The sequence below is a fragment of the Hyperolius riggenbachi genome, chromosome 9 (assembly GCF_040937935.1).
Source record: "Hyperolius riggenbachi isolate aHypRig1 chromosome 9, aHypRig1.pri, whole genome shotgun sequence".
NCBI lineage: Eukaryota > Metazoa > Chordata > Amphibia > Anura > Hyperoliidae > Hyperolius > Hyperolius riggenbachi.
The window spans coordinates 174,910,929-174,931,921 of record NC_090654.1 but is presented as its reverse complement, the minus strand read 5'-3'; the positions used below and the strand labels follow the sequence as shown (position 1 = coordinate 174,931,921).

Here is a 20,993-nt window from a genome sequence, read left to right as displayed (position 1 = left end):
CCCGAGGTGAGAGGGAAATGGAGGCTGCCATATTTATTTCCTTTTAAACAATACCAGTTGCCTGGCAGTCCTCCTAATGCTGTGTCTATAATACTTTCAGACACAGACCCTAAACAAGCATGCAGCAGATCGGGTACTCTGACTCAGCTGAATTAGCCATATGCTTGTTTCAAGGTTTTGACTCAGACACTACTTATGCCAGATCAGCAGGGCAGCTAGGCAACTGGCATTGTTTACAATCAGAATCAGAATCGTTTATTTCGCCAAGCATGACTGGGTCATGCCCGGAATTGGTTTTAGCATCACAGGGCAAAGTTACAGCAGAGACATAAACATAACAACACAAAACAGTGTACAAACATTAAGTTACAGCAGAAATATACAATGCAAAGAGCCGTGAGGCAGTATCACAGCAAGAAGCAAAAACACATGCTGAGAAAGATCCCAGCACACTAACCCTCACGTGTCATGGCTAAAAACAAGTGTGAGGGGAGCACCACAGGATTTATAGGGAGTTCAAGAGTTTCACCGCTGTGGGGAAGAAAGTGTCTCTGTGCCTTGATGTTTTGGTGGGGAGGGCCCGGAACCTCCGACCCGATGGGAGCCGTTGGAAGAAGCGATGACCTGGGTGTGATGGGTCATTGGAAATCTTTGCTGCTCTAGAGCACAACCCAGAGTTGTGGATGAGCTCCAGGGGGGGGGAGGGGTTTCCCAATTATTTTCTCCGCTGATCTGATGACCCTCTGAATTTTGTATCTGTCGCTGGCGGTGGCGCCAGCGTACCATACAAGTATCGAGGTGCAGAGGACAGACTCTATGGTGGCGGAGTAGAAGGATTTAAGGAGTTCTTGGGCCATACCAAACTTCTTTAGTTGGCGCAGGAAGAAGAGTCTCTGCTGGGCCTTCTTTTGGGTTGTGATGGTGTTCATCTTCCAGCTCAGGTCATCAGATATGGTTGTGCCCAGGAGTCGGACACTGGAAACGACTTCAACTTCAGCACCATCAATGAGAATTGGGTGCGGGGTCGTACTCTGCCTTCTGAAGTCAATGACCATCTCCACAGTCTTGATGGTATTGAGCACTAGCTTGTTTTCTCTGCACCAGTGGCAGATTCTCTCCACCTCGTCTCGGTAGGCCTGCTCATTACCCTTTCTTATGAGGCCAACAATGGTGGTATCGTCAGCAAATTTGATGACCTTGACAGAGTTGTCCTTAGAGGTACAGTTGTTGGTGTAGAACGAGAACAGGAAAGGTGACAGGACACATCCCTGAGGGGCTCCCGTGTTGGTAATCCTTGGTCTGGACAAGATGTCGCCCAGCTTAACTACTTGAGACCTGTCTGTAAGGAAGTCTGTGATCCAGCAGCGGAGGGAGGGGTGAACACCGAGTTCCTCTAGGTTGTCATGCAGTATACGAGGACAGATGGCGTTAAAAGCCGAACTAAAGTCCAGGAGGAGCATTCTGGCATATGAGTCCGGGCTGTCCAGGTGGCCGGTGATGTACTCCAGGCATATATTAATAGCATCGTCAGTGGACCTTTTAGTTCTGTAAGCAAATTGGAACGGATCCAGACAGTGCAGTGTGGAGTTCTTAAGGAGGGATAAGATCACTTTCTCAAAGGTTTTCATCACAACAGAAGTGAGGGCCACAGGTCTAAAATTGTTAAGGTCCGAGACTCCTTGTTTTTTTGGGACAGGGATAATGGTGGACTTTTTAAAGCAAGTAGGTACCTTGCCATCCCTCAGGGACTTGGAGTATATGGAAGTGAGGATGGGGGCCAGCTGCCGTGAGCAGGTTTTCAGGCAGGCTGGGGATACCCCATCAGGTCCCGAAGCTTTCCTAGCATTCAGTGTGGACAGGTGACGCAGAACCTCCACCTCTTTCACTACTGGGGAGGGAGGGCTCGGGCTTGGAAAGAGGGCAGCGGGACAGTATCTCTGACGGTCTGTCGGGTCCTCAAACCTGCAATAGAAGCTTATAAATTGATCTATGTCTCGTGCGCTCACTGCTTACAATAAACAGTTAGTGAACATACATACATAAATTATTTCTTACACATATAATAGACTAGAAAAAGTCCCTCTCAAAGTCCAAGAACTAATTTTACGTGTCCATGGATCGCTGCACCAGTCATCAAGCATCAGATGTGATTAACAGTTTTCCTTTTGCGATGCTGCGCTCACATGTAGTTGAATCTTCATAGAGTTGTATCACTCAGAAAAAAAAGAGAAAAAAAACAAAACCATAGCATAATACTGTATTGTAACAATGCCACATCCCTCACACCCAGTGCCAGGAATTAGTCGTGAGCTCTGCCCAAAAATCCACCACAGGTCACCAGGTCACACTGGTCCTCACCATGTGCTATGGCCGCCAGCCACAGACAGCAGTTTTACACTTTTCAACCCGTGCAAGTTTCCTCAGGCTTACACACCACCACCAACATACGTGGCCTCTCACCTTCTGTTTTGCTGCCCAAGTTAAAGACAGCAACTGCACTTAAACACCCAACGGAACTCTCGCTGTCAGCCTCAAATAGATGATTCCATGGAAGCAGGAGTCTCACATCAGCCTAATAACTGAGAAGCTCCACATAGTGTAAAACCATTCGCTTTAATAAAATGTTTAAAAGTAGTGCACTCACAATTTTCCAATAAAAACAAGCATTTCAGTAGAATTCTCCACGCCAGCTCAGTCCGCCCGTAGCTCCGCCCTACGCGTTTCGTGCATGCGCACTCATCAGGGGCTTGAGGCGCATGACCGGCCAGCGTCTTAAAATACTCCTATTTTCCTCCCCTCATCCAATCGCCAGTTTCCCTCACTTAAGATGGCCGCCGGAATACTTCCGCCCTACACCATCCTTTTCATCAACCTATGAGGAATTGCCATGTCAGCAAGGGTCTACCCCGTCATTGCAGTCCGCCCACTGCACCTCCATTGGGAGGCCAGCCACGTCTATTCACGCCCAGGGTGCCGCCCCCAAACATCATCTCATGGCTAGTCATTACATCATGCCGATAATCCAGCGCTATGATTGGCTCAGAACCGGAGCCTTCCGCGATAATACGGAATTCTTATTTGTTTTAGCCCTTTTTATACAGTATGGTCCGCTCCTCAAACCCCCTCATGACAACACTGCAGTTTACCACATTCATTACCCCAAAATAATAGACAGTATCAGTTTTCCACATACCCCAAAAAAGCATCATTATTATCATGGCAGCTTAAAGACATACACCCTCTTGACTCCCTCCATATGGTTCTTTCCAAGCATTAATGTCCAGCATCCCCCTTATGATTGCACATTTCTCCTGTCATTTTCCACCTCATCCTTAGTCCAATGCCTAATAGCCCAAAAATAAAACAAAACAATTTCTTCCTTTCATTAAGTCCAATGTCCGGGATCCAGCTACTGCATGCACCCACACCCCCCACGTACATGGCAGAGTGCAAGTGAACCCAGCAAAAAGGGCCAGCATCACCGGACATATGGATAAATAGTCTTAATACAAAAAACCATACCAGGAGAAAAAAAGAAGAAAAGAAGAAAAGAAGAGAAGAATCCCAGCCCCCGTAGTAACAACAGTCCAATGCGCCACAAACAAAGCCCCATGTTTTTAAATGGGGTACATGTGTGTCCCCAAAAAAGGAAAGGGGCACACATCTACCCCACCTCTATCTAATCATTTGAAATGAAACAGTTCAAATCGAACTCGACATTCAGGCCTCTTGGGTGCAACGTCTTGAGTTCATGAATCCAACGTGACTCCATCTTAGACAATTCCCTAACCTTGTTACATCCTCTCCAGCTACCCCTTAGCCTATCAATCCCACAGAAACTCATCATACCCGGATCCCGCCCATGGTGTTCAGCAAAGTGTTTAGACATATTGGGCCAGATGCAATTCACTTTTTCACCTGAGTTTTCTCCTAGGTGATATTTTTAAACTTGTCGATAAAATGCCTTTTAAGCCATCAGAGAACAAGAAAATACTCAAAATAATTTTGATAGTACCTTTTTACCTACTTTTTGGTACTTTTTTAGTTGAAAAGTACTGAAAAGTTATTTTAATCGAAGATGAAAAATTATCTCCTGGGAGAAAAGTCAGGTGAAAAAGTGAATTGCATATGGCCCTTTGTGTGCAGGATTGCCCTTTTTGATATTTCTAACGTGCTCACCTATCCGATCCTTGAGTTTCCTTGTGGTCCTCCCAATGTATTGGTGTCCGCAAGGACACCAGCACATATATACAACATGAGTGGTGCTGCAAGTGATGCAGTCCCTAAGTACATATTTCTTCCCATTAACCTTACCCACAACCTCATTCCGTTTCTGTGCCTGCGACTCTGTGCAACCTACACACTTTCTACATGGATAGAACCCTTTGTTTCCCATCATATCTCCCCTACTCCTTTGTGGTCCATCAATGAAACTTGGAACCAGGATCTGCTGCAGATTTTTCGCCTTCTTATATATAAACCGTGGATGGGCAGGTATATTCCGTCCCAACACCGTGTCGGCCCTCAGTACATTCCAGTGCCTCCTTATCACACTCTCAACTTCACCATGCCTGGAATTATAATCAAGCAGCATTGCGTATTCCTGTCTCCCACCTCCATCATTACTGTTCCTCCCATTTCCCAACATCTGTCCCCTATCCATTTTCTCAGCAGCATCACGTATCCTTCCCAATGTCTCCCTCTCATACCCCTTTTCCACAAACCTCTCTATCAGCATATCTGTCTGTTCTCTATAATCCGAGATCTCAGAACAATTACGTCGTATTCTGAACATCTGTCCTTTAGGTATGTTAGTAAGCCATTTTTTGTGATGACAACTGGAATATGGGATGTATCCATTCCTATCTGTTTTCTTGAAATAGGTCCGCATCTGCAGCCTATCTCCCTTTCTATAGAGGTCCAAGTCAAGGAAGCAAATTCTGTTCTCATCACTCTCCACCGTTAATCTGATACCCCTCTTATTGGAATTAAGCCATTCCACATATTGATCCAATTCCAGTCTACTCCCTTTCCAGACGATACACAGGTCGTCTATATACCTAAACCAGTATCTCACTGGTTGGCTATTGCTATTCTCCAGCACCTGTCGTTCCCACTCATCCATAAAAATATTAGCTAGACTGGGTGCAAACTTTGCCCCCATCGCACATCCCGTTATCTGCCGAAAAAATTGCCCTGCATACCAAAAATAATTGTGCTGTAAAACGAACTTTAACAACCGTAGAATAAACAGAATTTGCTCCCTCTTTAGTGCACCATCCATCCTTAGGGCTCTTTCTACTGCCTTCATTCCCAAATCATGCGGGATTATTGTGTATAATGAGGCTACATCCGCTGTTACTAGGAGATCATCTCCACCTAACGTAATCTTTTCTACCTCTTTAATCATTTGTTTTGTGTCTTTAATCAAATGTGGGAGTTTTTGTACAATGGGCTGTAGGAATTTGTCAATATATTCGCCTATTCTCTGATTTAGGGACTCTATTCCACTAATTATGGGCCTGCCCGGGGGTCTCTCCAAATCTTTGTGTATTTTTGGATTCTGATATATCACAGGTATCCTTGGCACGTCAATCATAAGATATTTAAACTCTGAATCATCAATTATCCCCTCATCAAGCCCTCCCTTCAGAATATCTCTTAGTATCCCTTTGTATTGTCTAGTGGGGTCTCCTCTCAGTTTCTCATAGGTTGCACTATCCCCAACTATCCTGTCTAATTCATCAGTGTACTGGTCCTTCCTCATCACCACAACACCACCTCCTTTATCAGCAGGCCTAATCAGCAGGTCCTTTCTTTCAGCTAATTTAAGTGCTGTCACTAACTCGCCATCCTTCCTCTGATCACCCAATTTTTCTAAATCTGTCGTGACCAATCTTCTAAACACTTCAACTGTACTTCCCGTACTGTATGTATTTGGATTGAATAGGGACCTATTTCTCAGTCCTGTGTGCACATAATCGGGGGCTGGTCTATCATTATTCCTAATTGTGGCTTCTTTAGATAGGAAATATTTTTTAATATTAAGTTTCCTAACGTACTTCTGTACATTGATGTACGTACCAAATTTGTCTAGTCCCTGCTTGGGGGCATATTTCAGGCCTTTATCCAAAATGGCCATCTCTTCTGGTTTAAGCTGGACCTGACTAATATTAAAAATGCCCTTTCCCTTCACCTTCTTCTTTTTTCTTCTCCCCCCTCTGCACCCTCTTCTATTCCTCGTTTCCTGCCCCCTCCCCCAGGGTCCACCTCCCCCTCCCCCACTCGCTGCCTCCTCACCTCGTCCCAAATTTTCCCAAAAAAATCATCATCAACATCATTCAGTGGATCAAACCGATTCTGTGTAGGTACATAGTTGGGTATATCGTTCCTCTGATACTGTGATCTCCATTCCCTTCTAGGTCTCTGTGGGCCCATCCCTGCTCGAAATCCCGGGGTCCTGGGTTGATTGAAGTGGCCTCTATGCCCCCCTTCATTATATCTATCCTCTCCTCTATATCCCCCAGTCTTCCCCCTTCTTGCTGCTCCATTCATTTGTACTCTCGGGCTCCCTTCTTCCCATCTCTCTTCTGTTCTAGGGGAATTGAACTGTACCTGTTGGGGTCCCATTCTATACCCTTCATATCTTGTGTCTATTCGGGGTTTGTACTCACCTTGCTGCTGCATCTCCATATGCTCACTCCCAACGGCCATATTCCTCTCCGCTTTCTCTTTCCTTTTAATCTGTTCTACCTGCCATCTATAGGCCTGCTTGTTTTGATATTCCTGCCAATCACGCTGGAAACGGCCCACCTTAATTTCACCAACTTCTTTATCAATTTTTACTAAATTCCTCACCATAGTTTCAGTACGCTGTCTAAAATCACTGGCTTCTTTAAAATTCTCCATCTTCTGTTTCTGTTCCTCAATCTCTTTCTTAATTCTATCTGCTCTCACGTTTTTTCGCTTCAGTAGAATTTTCAAGAGGTTAAAACCACAATCATTTAAAAAAATCTCCTAACTCTTTATCATTCTCATCTCCCTCCTCTCCATCATATACCACAAGATCCCATCTAAACCGTTTGGGAATAATTCCCTCTTTGATAGATTTTCTCAGGCTGGCAGCATCCCACCAAGTGTTTATCTCCTTTTGCATCAGGGAGTGCATATTCCTAAAACAATTGTCCACATTTCCACTCTGAGGATTAGCCTCCTTAGTGAATATTGTGTCAATATCAACCTGCCCCCTGTTAAAAACATTCAGCAACTCCATATTGTCACAATCACAAAATAACCAGTGTGCTGCACTAACAATTATGCTTACTTGAAACGTATAAATTGATCTATGTCTCGTGCGCTCACTGCTTACAATAAACAGTTAGTGAACATACATACATAAATTATTTCTTACACATATAATAGACTAGAAAAAGTCCCTCTCAAAGTCCAAGAACTAATTTTACGTGTCCATGGATCGCTGCACCAGTCATCAAGCATCAGATGTGATTAACAGTTTTCCTTTTGCGATGCTGCGCTCACATGTAGTTGAATCTTCATAGAGTTGTATCACTCAGAAAAAAAAGAGAAAAAAAACAAAACCATAGCATAATACTGTATTGTAACAATGCCACATCCCTCACACCCAGTGCCAGGAATTAGTCGTGAGCTCTGCCCAAAAATCCACCACAGGTCACCAGGTCACACTGGTCCTCACCATGTGCTATGGCCGCCAGCCACAGACAGCAGTTTTACACTTTTCAACCCGTGCAAGTTTCCTCAGGCTTACACACCACCACCAACATACGTGGCCTCTCACCTTCTGTTTTGCTGCCCAAGTTAAAGACAGCAACTGCACTTAAACACCCAACGGAACTCTCGCTGTCAGCCTCAAATAGATGATTCCATGGAAGCAGGAGTCTCACATCAGCCTAATAACTGAGAAGCTCCACATAGTGTAAAACCATTCGCTTTAATAAAATGTTTAAAAGTAGTGCACTCACAATTTTCCAATAAAAACAAGCATTTCAGTATAATTCTCCACGCCAGCTCAGTCCGCCCGTAGCTCCGCCCTACGCGTTTTGTGCATGCGCACTCATCAGGGGCTTGAGGCGCATGACCGGCCAGCGTCTTAAAATACTCCTATTTTCCTCCCCTCATTCAATCGCCAGTTTCCCTCACTTAAGATGGCCGCCGGAATACTTCCGCCCTACACCATCCTTTTCATCAACCTATGAGGAATTGCCATGTCAGCAAGGGTCTACCCCGTCATTGCAGTCCGCCCACTGCACCTCCATTGGGAGGCCAGCCACGTCTATTCACGCCCAGGGTGCCGCCCCCAAACATCATCTCATGGCTAGTCATTACATCATGCCGATAATCCAGCGCTATGATTGGCTCAGAACCGGAGCCTTCCGCGATAATACGGAATTCTTATTTGTTTTAGCCCTTTTTATACAGTATGGTCCGCTCCTCAAACCCCCTCATGACAACACTGCAGTTTACCACATTCATTACCCCAAAATAATAGACAGTATCAGTTTTCCACATACCCCAAAAAAGCATCATTATTATCATGGCAGCTTAAAGACATACACCCTCTTGACTCCCTCCATATGGTTCTTTCCAAGCATTAATGTCCAGCATCCCCCTTATGATTGCACATTTCTCCTGTCATTTTCCACCTCATCCTTAGTCCAATGCCTAATAGCCCAAAAATAAAACAAAACAATTTCTTCCTTTCATTAAGTCCAATGTCCGGGATCCAGCTACTGCATGCACCCACACCCCCCACGCACATGGCAGAGTGCAAGTGAACCCAGCAAAAAGGGCCAGCATCACCGGACATATGGATAAATAGTCTTAATACAAAAAACCATACCAGGAGAAAAAAAGAAGAAAAGAAGAAAAGAAGAGAAGAATCCCAGCCCCCGTAGTAACAACAGTCCAATGCGCCACAAACAAAGCCCCATGTTTTTAAATGGGGTACATGTGTGTCCCCAAAAAAGGAAAGGGGCACACATCTACCCCACCTCTATCTAATCATTTGAAATGAAACAGTTCAAATCGAACTCGACATTCAGGCCTCTTGGGTGCAACGTCTTGAGTTCATGAATCCAACGTGACTCCATCTTAGACAATTCCCTAACCTTGTTACATCCTCTCCAGCTACCCCTTAGCCTATCAATCCCACAGAAACTCATCATACCCGGATCCCGCCCATGGTGTTCAGCAAAGTGTTTAGACATATTGTGTGCAGGATTGCCCTTTTTGATATTTCTAACGTGCTCACCTATCCGATCCTTGAGTTTCCTTGTGGTCCTCCCAATGTATTGGTGTCCGCAAGGACACCAGCACATATATACAACATGAGTGGTGCTGCAAGTGATGCAGTCCCTAAGTACATATTTCTTCCCATTAACCTTACCCACAACCTCATTCCGTTTCTGTGCCTGCGACTCTGTGCAACCTACACACTTTCTACATGGATAGAACCCTTTGTTTCCCATCATATCTCCCCTACTCCTTTGTGGTCCATCAATGAAACTTGGAACCAGGATCTGCTGCAGATTTTTCGCCTTCTTATATATAAACCGTGGATGGGCAGGTATATTCCGTCCCAACACCGTGTCGGCCCTCAGTACATTCCAGTGCCTCCTTATCACACTCTCAACTTCACCATGCCTGGAATTATAATCAAGCAGCATTGCGTATTCCTGTCTCCCACCTCCATCATTACTGTTCCTCCCATTTCCCAACATCTGTCCCCTATCCATTTTCTCAGCAGCATCACGTATCCTTCCCAATGTCTCCCTCTCATACCCCTTTTCCACAAACCTCTCTATCAGCATATCTTAAGTGGCGGCCATCTTAAGTGAGGGAAACTGGCGATTGGATGAGGGGAGGAAAATAGGAGTATTTTAAGACGCTGGCCGGTCATGCGCCTCAAGCCCCTGATGAGTGCGCATGCACGAAACGCGTAGGGCGGAGCTACGGGCGGACTGAGCTGGCGTGGAGAATTCTACTGAAATGCTTGTTTTTATTGGAAAATTGTGAGTGCACTACTTTTAAACATTTTATTAAAGCGAATGGTTTTACACTATGTGGAGCTTCTCAGTTATTAGGCTGATGTGAGACTCCTGCTTCCATGGAATCATCTATTTGAGGCTGACAGCGAGAGTTCCGTTGGGTGTTTAAGTGCAGTTGCTGTCTTTAACTTGGGCAGCAAAACAGAAGGTGAGAGGCCACGTATGTTGGTGGTGGTGTGTAAGCCTGAGGAAACTTGCACGGGTTGAAAAGTGTAAAACTGCTGTCTGTGGCTGGCGGCCATAGCACATGGTGAGGACCAGTGTGACCTGGTGACCTGTGGTGGATTTTTGGGCAGAGCTCACGACTAATTCCTGGCACTGGGTGTGAGGGATGTGGCATTGTTACAATACAGTATTATGCTATGGTTTTGTTTTTTTTCTCTTTTTTTTCTGAGTGATACAACTCTATGAAGATTCAACTACATGTGAGCGCAGCATCGCAAAAGGAAAACTGCAATAGAAGCTGCTCAGTTCCTCAACTAGCTCAGTGCTTGGTGTTGCATGGAGAGGGGGAGGCTTGTAGTTTGTGGCCTCCTTGAGCCCCCTCCAAACAGCCTGTGGATCATTTGAGCTTAGGTTCTTCCTCATCTTATCTGCATATACCCTTTTTGCCACTCTCAGTTCTTTGTTGAGGGAGTTCCTTGCTATCCTGAAGTCCTCTATGGAGCCGGACTTATGTGCAGCCTCTTTTTGTTTCCGCAGCTTCCGTAGCTTGTTGGAGAACCAGGGTTTATTGTTCGGATAGACCTTGAAGGACTTTGAGGGAATGCAGGTTTCCTCACAGTATCTTATGTAGGAAGTGACCGTGTCTGCCCATTCATCCAGGTTAGGTGATTCCAGAGCCCTCCAGTCTGTGCTGTCGAAACAGGTCTGAAGTTGCTCTTTTGCCTCGTTTGACCACACTCTTGCCGATTTGAGAACTGGTTTTGCTGCTTCCAGACGTCTTCTATAGGTCGGAATCAGGTGGATGAGGTTGTGGTCGGATGAACCCAGTGCGGCCCATGAGATTGCTTTGTAGGGGTCTTTCAGGATCGTGTAACAGTGATCCAGTGTGCGGTCATTCCTGGTGGGGCAGGTAACGTGCTGATGGAAGCGTGGCAGCTCCCGACGGAGGTTGGCTTTGTTGAAATCACCCAGTACAATAAACAAGGAGTCTGGTAGGGTCGTCTCCCACTGTGTGATGATATCGCTCAGATCACGTTCGGCCAGCTTGACATCCGCATCAGGCGGGATGTAAACCCCCAGGAGGACGTAGGATGAGAACTCTCTGGGTGAGTAGATAGGCCTACAGTTGACAAGTAGGAGCTCCAGGTCAGGGGTACACTTCCTGGTTAAAAGCGACGTGTTCAGGCACCATGAGGAGTTGATGTAAAAGCAGACTCCCCCCCCCGCCTTTCCTTTTGCCTGAGAGAGAGCGGTCGCGGTCCGCCCGGATGAGGTTGAAACCCGGGAGGGATAGGGCATTGTCCGGAATGTCCTCATGTAGCCAAGTCTCCGTGAAGCAGAGTACCGGGGTGTTGTTACCGATCTCCCGCTTGTCGCTGAGGAGACGGAGTTCGTCCAGTTTATTTGGAAGGGAGCGGACATTCCCTAGGAGAGCCGAGGGGATGGCTGATCGCAGGCCTTTTTTCCTCAGTCTAACTTGAGCGCCCGCCCGACAGCCCCGTCGTCGCTGAACCCCGCAGGTCCCTGGGCAAGGAAATCTGGCAGCCACCATACCCCTCTCACCTTGGGATCCCTTTAAACAACTAAAAAAAAATTCTCAGATATTTGCTGAAATATGCTCAAGATTAAATGTAGTGTTGTGGTGCACCAGCCTCTTTTCATTAATGTTTAATTTGTCTGGGGAGAGAACAATTGTCTGCTTAATCAGGCTCTCATGGCCCGTACACATGCTGGATTGATGTCGTGTGACGGTGAGGCTGTGCAGATGCAAAGACAGCTGTACAGCTGACTCCATATGTTGTTGTAATGTGGGGAGGTAGAAGGCCGACGGAGCAGAGCAGATGTAACCTTCATGAGTCGGGTGGGGCGTGTGGCAAAGACAAAAGTATTGGCCATTTGCTTGGCCAAGTTGATTTGCCTGACTGATCGTTAGCTGGGTGGTGGTCAGGGGCTGCTGTACTCATGCCATGTTATCAGCTGAGGCAGTCGTCATCAGCCACATCAATGAACTTAAATCTAGCATTTGTATGGATCTTTACTGGCCTGTTTTTAGCCTCCTTAAAGCAGGCCATACACGCTTATTTTTCACACTTATTTTTCCTGGCAGATTCGCTCTCTCAGATCGAATCCGCCAGAAATCTGCAGAACAACCAGCAACATTGATTATAAGTTTGGTGATTTTGTAGCATAAAATCAATTAAAATTTCGGTCAGGCATGGCAGTAGATCAATGGCCCACATTGCAATGCTGCGGTGCACTATGGGATACTTGTTATAGCTTTTATGGTGAAATCTGCTTCTGGACATGCTCATGGGCGCATAACCTCTGGCAGGAAGTCCACTCTCAATGAACATTCTCCCTTGTACCTTTTCCCTTGATCCTACAATGTATTTCCTGGGTAACAGGCCAAAAAGTGTCACATATCCCATTCATAAATGTATCCATGTAGTTGCAGGACTGGATAGAAACTAAAGGTCTTCCCATTTATCCCACACTGAAGTGTTTGATGCCCTAACAAAGACCCTGAAAGACCATGATATCAGAATAAATTCTTGCCAAGCAAAACGTCAAATTGGAGAGCTTTCAGAACATATGGACACACTGGATTACTAAACTAGAAAACCTAGGCCTTAAAGGACAACTGAAGTGAAAAGTATACGGAGGCTGCCATATTTATTCCCTTATAAACAATACCAGTTGCCAGGCAGCTCTGTTGGTCTATTTGACTGCAGTAGCTTCTGAATAACACCAGAAACAAGCATGCAGCTAATCTTGTCAGAGCTGACAATAATGCCAGAAACACCTGATCTGCATATGCTTGTTCAGGGTCTATGGCTAAAAGTATTAGAGGCAAAGGAGCAGCAGGCCAGCCAGGTAACTGGTATTGCTTAAAAGTAAATAAATATGGTATTCATAGCCATTCCATGTCCCTCTAACTTCAGTTGTCCTTTAAACCTCTGCTGCAATTATTAAGCTATTATTGAGCTGTCCTTGAAACATTGGCCTCAATTCACTAAAATCATGCTGGAGATAATAAGGCAAGAGAACACTTACCTCCATACAATGATCTTGCCTTATTAAGGTGTAGAGATACGTTTTCACAGTGAGAGAGTTATCTTATCACTTCAGTCCTTAAGTTACCTCCTCTGTAGTTATTTTCACATGCAGGTAATTAACAGCCTGTCTTTAACTTTAGAATTCTGTAGTTATTTTAAGGATTGAATAGTTAACTTTAGAGCTCTCACCTTAACTTAAAGACAGAAGAGTTAACTTTAGATTTGTGGAGGTAAAATGTTTCCTGAATACTACATGCCTTATCACCATGGTGATAACTCTAGAAATGTTATTAAAGACAGGAGATAAGCTTAGTGAATTGAGGCCCAGATCTTAGTATTTTCTGTCAAGTTCTTGGAGAGCTTATGGATATATGATATAAGCTCATTTGATTTATTTTTCTTATCTTTGTCATTTTTTATATTACATTTTCATTTATTAGATAATTGCATACTTGTAAGTGGACTATTATGAGTCACCTTAAACAGCCCCTGTGTGGGTTTCAACATGCAATTTTCTGATTGTTTATTTGTTGCTTCATTGTCCTTTACACAAATAAAAACCTTTTGAAACAAAAGGAACTTTGCAGTTACTGAACTACGGTTATTTTTCATGAAAGTTTATTTTATTTTGAAGCAGTTCTGTCACTTTAGAAATGTAGTGAAATCTGAAATGATTGGGTTAGGCTTTATCTTTTTGCAGTTTTCATACAGAAGATCCAGAAGTTACAAGACTTTACCTGCCAGACTGTCCTGGTGTTCTTGGTTGTCCAGACTGGTCTTCACTCACTGGGGAAATTATGTCAAACTGAATAGGGGTGTCTGGAGCTACTATGGAGTCCAAGGAGAGAGCGGTAAGAGCAGAGGAATCAGAGCCCACTGAGCTGGTGCTGTTGGTGCGTGTGGTCCGGGGGTTTGCACGTGATGGCCTATGGAACAAAGTATAACATAATTATTCCTGTGCAGGGAGATGTAGCCTTCTAGGCCATCTGTATTCTTCCTTACTGTATTATTTATACATATTTTTCTATTTAGATTAAAGAGACTGTAGGATCTTAAACCCTAAAAAATGCTCCATTGTAGGTGCAAATGTTATCTGAGATTAAGGCACTCAGAGGCTGTGCTCATTTTGCTCAGTATGGAAACTCCATGATCAGCTAATTTGTAAAGTACCTGGTCAGAAGCCCAGACATTGGCCACTTCCTGTACCACAGGCTGCCATTGTTATTCCTGAATTTGCTTTTCTGAACCCACTTGGTTGAGGACACATGATCAAAAATTGAAAACATGATTCGTAGCTTGAAAAGCCTCACTTCACACAAGAAAAGATAACATTTGAGCACTCTGATTAAATCAGTGAATATGCAATAGATTCACTAATAATTCCGTCAATTAACCTAACATTACCCATGAAACATGGTAAGAATAAAACATTGGATACTTCCCTTGTTAGTGGGGAGCCTCTGGAAAGTCCAGAGGCTTCCCATATCTTCGCACACACACCCCAAGATTACAGCTAAGGGTCCCTCTAAACGTATTCAGCTTAGTTTCTTCTGGCTGCGCTTCCAGCCTTGGAGAGCGCATCCTGACTGGGCATGCACGAGTAAGGTCCTTAGATTGTGAGCCTTTGGCAGGGTCCTAGTGTATTCTACATGTATTCCTATGACCACCTCGTACTTGTATTACTGGGCCTACCAAACCAGCCCAAAATTGCATGATCAAGTATTTTGTACCCAGTTTGCCTTGTATAACGTTGTCTTATGTTACAGTGATTGGAAAAGTATTCAGCCCCCCTGAAGTTTTCCACATTTTGTCATATTACTGCCACAAACCTGAATCAATTTTATTGGAATTCCACATGAAAGACCAATACAAATTGGTGTATACGTGAGAAGTGGAACGAAAATCATACATGATTCCAAACATTTTTTACAAATCAATAACTGCAAAGTGGGGTGTGCGTAATTATTCAGCCTGGTCTGTATATTGCTACGTCTGTCTTCCTTTGTATCATTGGATGTATTATCATCCAGCGCTGCATAATATGTTGGTGCTTTACAAATACAATAATTAATAATAATACAGTGGAAACTCGTTACAGTAAACCTCTGGCTATAGTAAACTCAGTCTTCAGGTCGCTGCAAATGTGTCAATATATAATGTATGACCAATTTTGATATAGCAAATTTCTGATATAGTTAAGTACTTTTTCTGGTCTCTTGGAGTTTACTATAAAGGGATTCTACTGCAATGCATGCCCAGTTGAACATTCATGCACAGCTTTGTTTACACTGTATATGTGCACTTGATTCTACTGAGCATGTTTGGACTCAAGTCATACATGCCCAGTTGGGACGCACTTATCCATGGCTGGCAGTGTGGCTAAAAGATGAAGAAGAACTGGTGGGGTTTAAGATGAGGGAAGCCAGATTAAGCCATCCAAGATCAGGGACTATGCAAAGGCTTCCTACTAATGAAGCAAGTATCTAACTTTTATTTTTACCATGCTTCAGGTATACTTGAAAAACTGTGAATATACCTATCAGTGACTGATTGTGGGCCAGATTTAAATTCAACAAACACCAGTGCTTACGGCTAGCAATTGTTTATGCAAATAGCATCGTATATGGTTCAATGAACATAATATTGCTAGGTGAATATTCACCCGCTGAGTCATACAAGAAGGATGTCACTTATCCATGCCAACTTTGTTTTCATTCAATTCAGTTAAGCCCCATACAGAGGCTAGAAGAAACTACACCCCAGCACTTGCAAAACAACTGCTGCTGCTGAGAATCTATGACGCATGATGTCACCCATGCGCTGTTCCATCAGCCTAAAGGCTAGTAACACGTCTGTACAGTGTCGGTGCCGCACTGTCACCCAAGGGATCTAGTACTGCACTGGTCCAGATTTGAACTTTAGCTCGGACCCTAGTGCTAAGAGACAAGAGAGCCATCTACTACCTTAGCCACAGTGCCACCCATAGCAATGTAAATGCATAATAAAAATATAACTCATTATATTTACATTTTGATGAGGAGCCATGTTACAGCCCAAGCTTTTTTTTCCACTTGGCTCTCAACCAGCTGTCTCCCCTTTCTAACGCGTACAGAAGTCAATTCTATAACACCCCAAAGATCCCTTCATATTAACCCTTTCAGAATCTTCAGCCCAACTTCACCACATACAAGCTTGGTAGACAGGCTGACCAGATATCACACCTGTTTCCCACCTCCCTCTATAAATGGATGGAACAACACTACAGGCAGACCACACCTCATCCCACAACTCCCCCGTGCTGCTTCCCACGCTGCAACCCAATATACACTGCAGGGTGAGGACAAGTGGCAGCCAGAGCCAGTCTGTAGACAGCCACACCGTACAGGGGGCAATGGGAGAAGAGTTCAGTGGACCTTTGAAGATCATTTTACAATATTTTTGTTAATACTTTTGGGGACCAGTGAAATATAAGTATTCACTAGGCATGGCCAGTAAAACTAAAAAAAAAAAAACAACTTCCCAGATATTCATGTACAATCTTGTGTGCTATTGTCAGTGCTTTTCAACAAGCCTGTTCTCACCAAGTACCCCCAGATATGGTAAAGATTATCTCAAGTACCCCTTGACATGTATATTTAGTAGTAGTACACGGTAATTGGTTCTAAACAAGTTTACTATAGTATTTAAATAGCGAATATAGTAATTTGGTGTTGTTGCTTATACAGGGTTTATTTGAAATCTGTAAATTTCCTCTCTTCAATTAACAATGCCAAGCCTGAGTACACCCTGGACCCATCAGAACTTCTAACACATACCACAATTGAGAATCTAGGTGTGATGTAAAGAATGTCACTGTGTTGCATGAAGAATTATAGTATTATCTTACAAGGGAATCATGACTCATAAAGATGATGTCCAGACATAATTTAGATGCTATGATGAGCTGACTGTATCATTCAAATTACTTGTGGCATTCAGGGTCATGCTCCTAGCACCACACGCGATTTACAAATAGCATAGCAACTGGATCTGTTTCCTTCAAAACAACAGGCAATTTCTTATTCTAAAACAAAGAAAGGGTCATGTAAGAACCACTTGCAATATGGTTTAGAGAAGTTTTAGAGATGCCATAAAAATGCATGAAGAATGCATCTACAGGAGTCATTTCCACAGTGCTACTGTGTTAGGAACCATGTAAAATGAAAACCATTATGCACATTACTGCTTGTATTGGGGGAAGAGCAACAACAAGTCAAAACTCTGCTGAAACGGTCCTAAAGGTCTGATGTATGCAAAGTGTGCTAAATAAAACAATCTTGTTTCCCGCAGCAACTAGCTTCAATGCAAGTTAGGATTTAACAGAAACAAAGAGATCACCTCACCTCGGGAATAACCAACAATAAGTCGGCCAGCCGGTGCTCAGTGTCATGCAGGTCCACCACACCTGCAAACAAACAGGCAACCACGAAAGGAAGACACGGCACTCAAGAGCTGTGTGCAGCAACAAGCTGTATTGAAGCAGGCAGTACACTACATGTTTCGGGCAGAGCCCTTCATCAGGTGTGACCTGATGAAGGGCTCCGCCCGAAACATGTAGTGTACTGCCTGCTTCAATACAGCTTGTTGCTGCACACAGCTCTTGAGTGCCGTGTCTTCCTTTCGTGGTTGCAAGTTAGGATTTAAAGTGAACAAAGGCTGATACCTGGTTGCCTAGCCAACAAGAAATGTTTTCTTCATCACCCTTTTCAGTTGGAGAAATTCTAAACTGTAGAATGACTGCAGTTCTCTACATGACACACAAACTATCTTCAAGGAATCCTGTAAACATATAGGGCAATTCATTGTCATGTATTGTTATTTTAGCTAGTATCTAGTAAACTGAACTATAAATTATGGTTATATGAAGGGGAAATTGGAAGTAACTATATAAATGAGAAGTGAATAGTATGCATGCTGCTATAGGTATTAAAGCTATACAAATAAATACCAATAATGAAACTGCAATATCATAAGAGATGTTCTTCACAAAAGGCTTATAGTGGAACTCCAGTCCAAATGTAATCCCATCAGTGAGAAGAGGAAAGTACATAGGGCAGTGGAAACCTAGGAAGAGGTAAATATAGACAGCATGCTGCACCTTTGTTCTGAAAAGTGCTGTGGCAACTGGAAATTGCAGTGGTCCACATTGTGGGACAAAAACAGAACGGATCCTGCCAGCATGAAGCCAGCCCATGTGAAGGAAAATATACCTTCTTTTCCCACCCAATAGGTTTTAAATTTTGACTGCAAATTTGCTTTAAAGTCCAACCAAAGAGTCAAATACAAAAAAACCAACATCATCATCAACAAAAAAACAGCAGAGCTTGTGCTAATTTAATATGTAACTAGGGAGACTAGGGGTCAGTTTAAGAAAGGTAGGATAAGTTGAAAGAGAAGCAGAACTGATGTTCTAGAAAATATATGGATAAATGCCTGGCAGCGGAGAAAAGCCTCAAATATTCTACACCAGGGTTTCTCAATTCAGTCCTCAAGTACCCCCAATAGTGCATGTTTTGCAGAAAACCACAAACATTCACAGCTCTAACCAGTACACTATCCAACAGTGCCAGTGGCTGGATAGTGTCCTGGTTAAGGGCTCTGACACAGGAGACCTGGGTTCAAATCTCGGTTCTTCCTGTTCAGTAAGCCAGCACCTATTCGGTGAGGAGACCTTTGGCAGGACTCCCTAATACTGCTACTGCCTATACATCGCCTCTCAGTGGCTGCAGCTCTGGCGCTTTGAGTCTGCCAGGAGAAAAGTGTGATATAAATGTTCTGTGTCTTGTCTGTGAAGTAATTATTGTCTCAGCAGAGCTTATCAACTACCTCTGCGGATTTCCGCAAAACATGCACTGTTTGGGGTACTAGAGGATTAACAAACCTTACTTTACACCATGGAAAAATAGTGGCAATGGGGGTGGGCAGACTCACAGAGCAATGCTAAATTACCCACTTCTCCTCCCCTGAGATGAGTAACTACGTCCTTGCAAAATGCCATAACTGCTTGCAGGGGCGTAGCTACTACGTCCCTCCCCCCATGCTCGTTACCTCTACTGATTGTTAGCCACAGTTAACACAGTTCCTATTCATTGATCTAAGTCCCCATGTGAAAGACCGCAGCCATCTATGAGACGGCACCGTCATTCACAAAACCCATCCACTCAGTGATTCCTGTTAGCGTATTAATACTACACATACAGAAGACACCAAGATCTATATTGTTTTGTTGTGATAAGTAGTAATACAGTTATAGGCCAATGAATGGAAGGAGCGCTCTTCACAGGTGAAAATTGCTCTGTTTTTTTTTAAGGGGAAAAATCCTTCAAGGTGAAGTGGTTAATTAGCAATATGCCTGCTGTCTATTTTTATTTTTTTGTTGTTGTTTTTTGCCTTAGTTGGCACTTAAAATTTCATGTTACTTGGAGAAACAGCAGACAGACAACTTCCATTACTTTTATAAAAGATGTAAAAACGTTTGATCAAAAGTAAAAGCTCCCATTTCCTTCATTATATAATAACCTAATCAATAAGCTGGTAAACCTATCATACAGTTCATATCCTCAAGACATAGCTCATAGTGTGTGCATAGTGGTGATATGAAACCTGGGCCAGGTTTTTCCATGCACCAAAAGGTATAACAAACCAGTGCCTTAAAAAGTATTCATTCTCCTTGGGATTTTCGATGATTTGTTACAGTATAACCTTGAATTAAAATATTTTGGGGGATAGCAACATATTTACTTTTTAAAGTGTATACTTTTTATTGCAACACACACTGAAATCATGAGTGTACATAGGTATTAGCCCCAAATCTAACACTCTTTCAGCTTAGTGCTGACTGAGGTCTGAGCTGTAACTAGGCCATTCCAAGGCATTTAAAGGTATTTAAAGAGACCCTGAAGCCACTTAAAAAACGGCTTTTTACCTTTTATTTATGTTAGGCATGTTTGCCCCTGTTAAAACGCCGCTATTCCGCAGCAGAACGAGGATTTTTTACCCCCCAAATCCCCTGTGCAAAATCCACGACTTTCTTGATTGTGGATTTTGCTGCCCAGGGAGGCAGAGCTTTCGGCTGCAGCTCTGCCTCCATGTGTGTCGACCAGCGCGTATCTCCGCCTCTCCCCTGCCCCTCTCAGTGAAAGAAGACTCAGAGGGGCGGGGAGAGGCGGTGTGTAGAGGCAGAGCTGCAGCCAAAAGCTCTGCCTCTCACGGAAGCGCTCCCCGCAATGTGCCACAGGGCATTTGGGGGGTAAAAAAACCCTTGTTCTGCCGCGGGATAGCGGCGTTTTAACAGAGGCAAACATGCCTAACATAAATAAAAGGTAAAAATCCGTTTTTAAAGGGACACCGAGCAGTGCAGAAACTATGGAAAGATGCATCTCATTTTAAAGCTCTCTTTCTCCTCTTTCCAATGATATATAAACCGCCGCCCTACGCCTTTTAGTTTTCGCTATTTTAGCGATTGAAATTGTCGCGGCCGCAATTTCAATCGCGAAAATAGAGAAAACTAAAAGGCGTAGGGCGACGATTTAGGGGTTGTCAGAAAGAGGAGAAAGAGAGCTTTAAAATAATATCCATCTTTCCATAGTTACATTGTATTACACAGGGCGACTTTTTCTCAAAGTCAGCAGCTCCATTCAGCAGAAAA

The 20,993-nt window shown here is 43.8% G+C and overlaps 1 protein-coding gene across 2 annotated transcripts in view; it reads right to left on the bottom strand.

Annotated features, from left to right (window-relative positions):
* The window catches only part of APPL1 (adaptor protein, phosphotyrosine interacting with PH domain and leucine zipper 1), a 99,310-nt gene that overhangs the window by 16,086 nt on the left and 62,231 nt on the right, over positions 1–20,993 (bottom strand). For both annotated transcript variants that reach the window (XM_068253706.1, XM_068253705.1), the window contains exon 15: positions 14,044–14,232. In XM_068253706.1, coding sequence (XP_068109807.1) covers positions 14,044–14,232 — 189 coding nt within the window. The remainder of the gene's footprint in view (positions 1–14,043; positions 14,233–20,993) is intronic.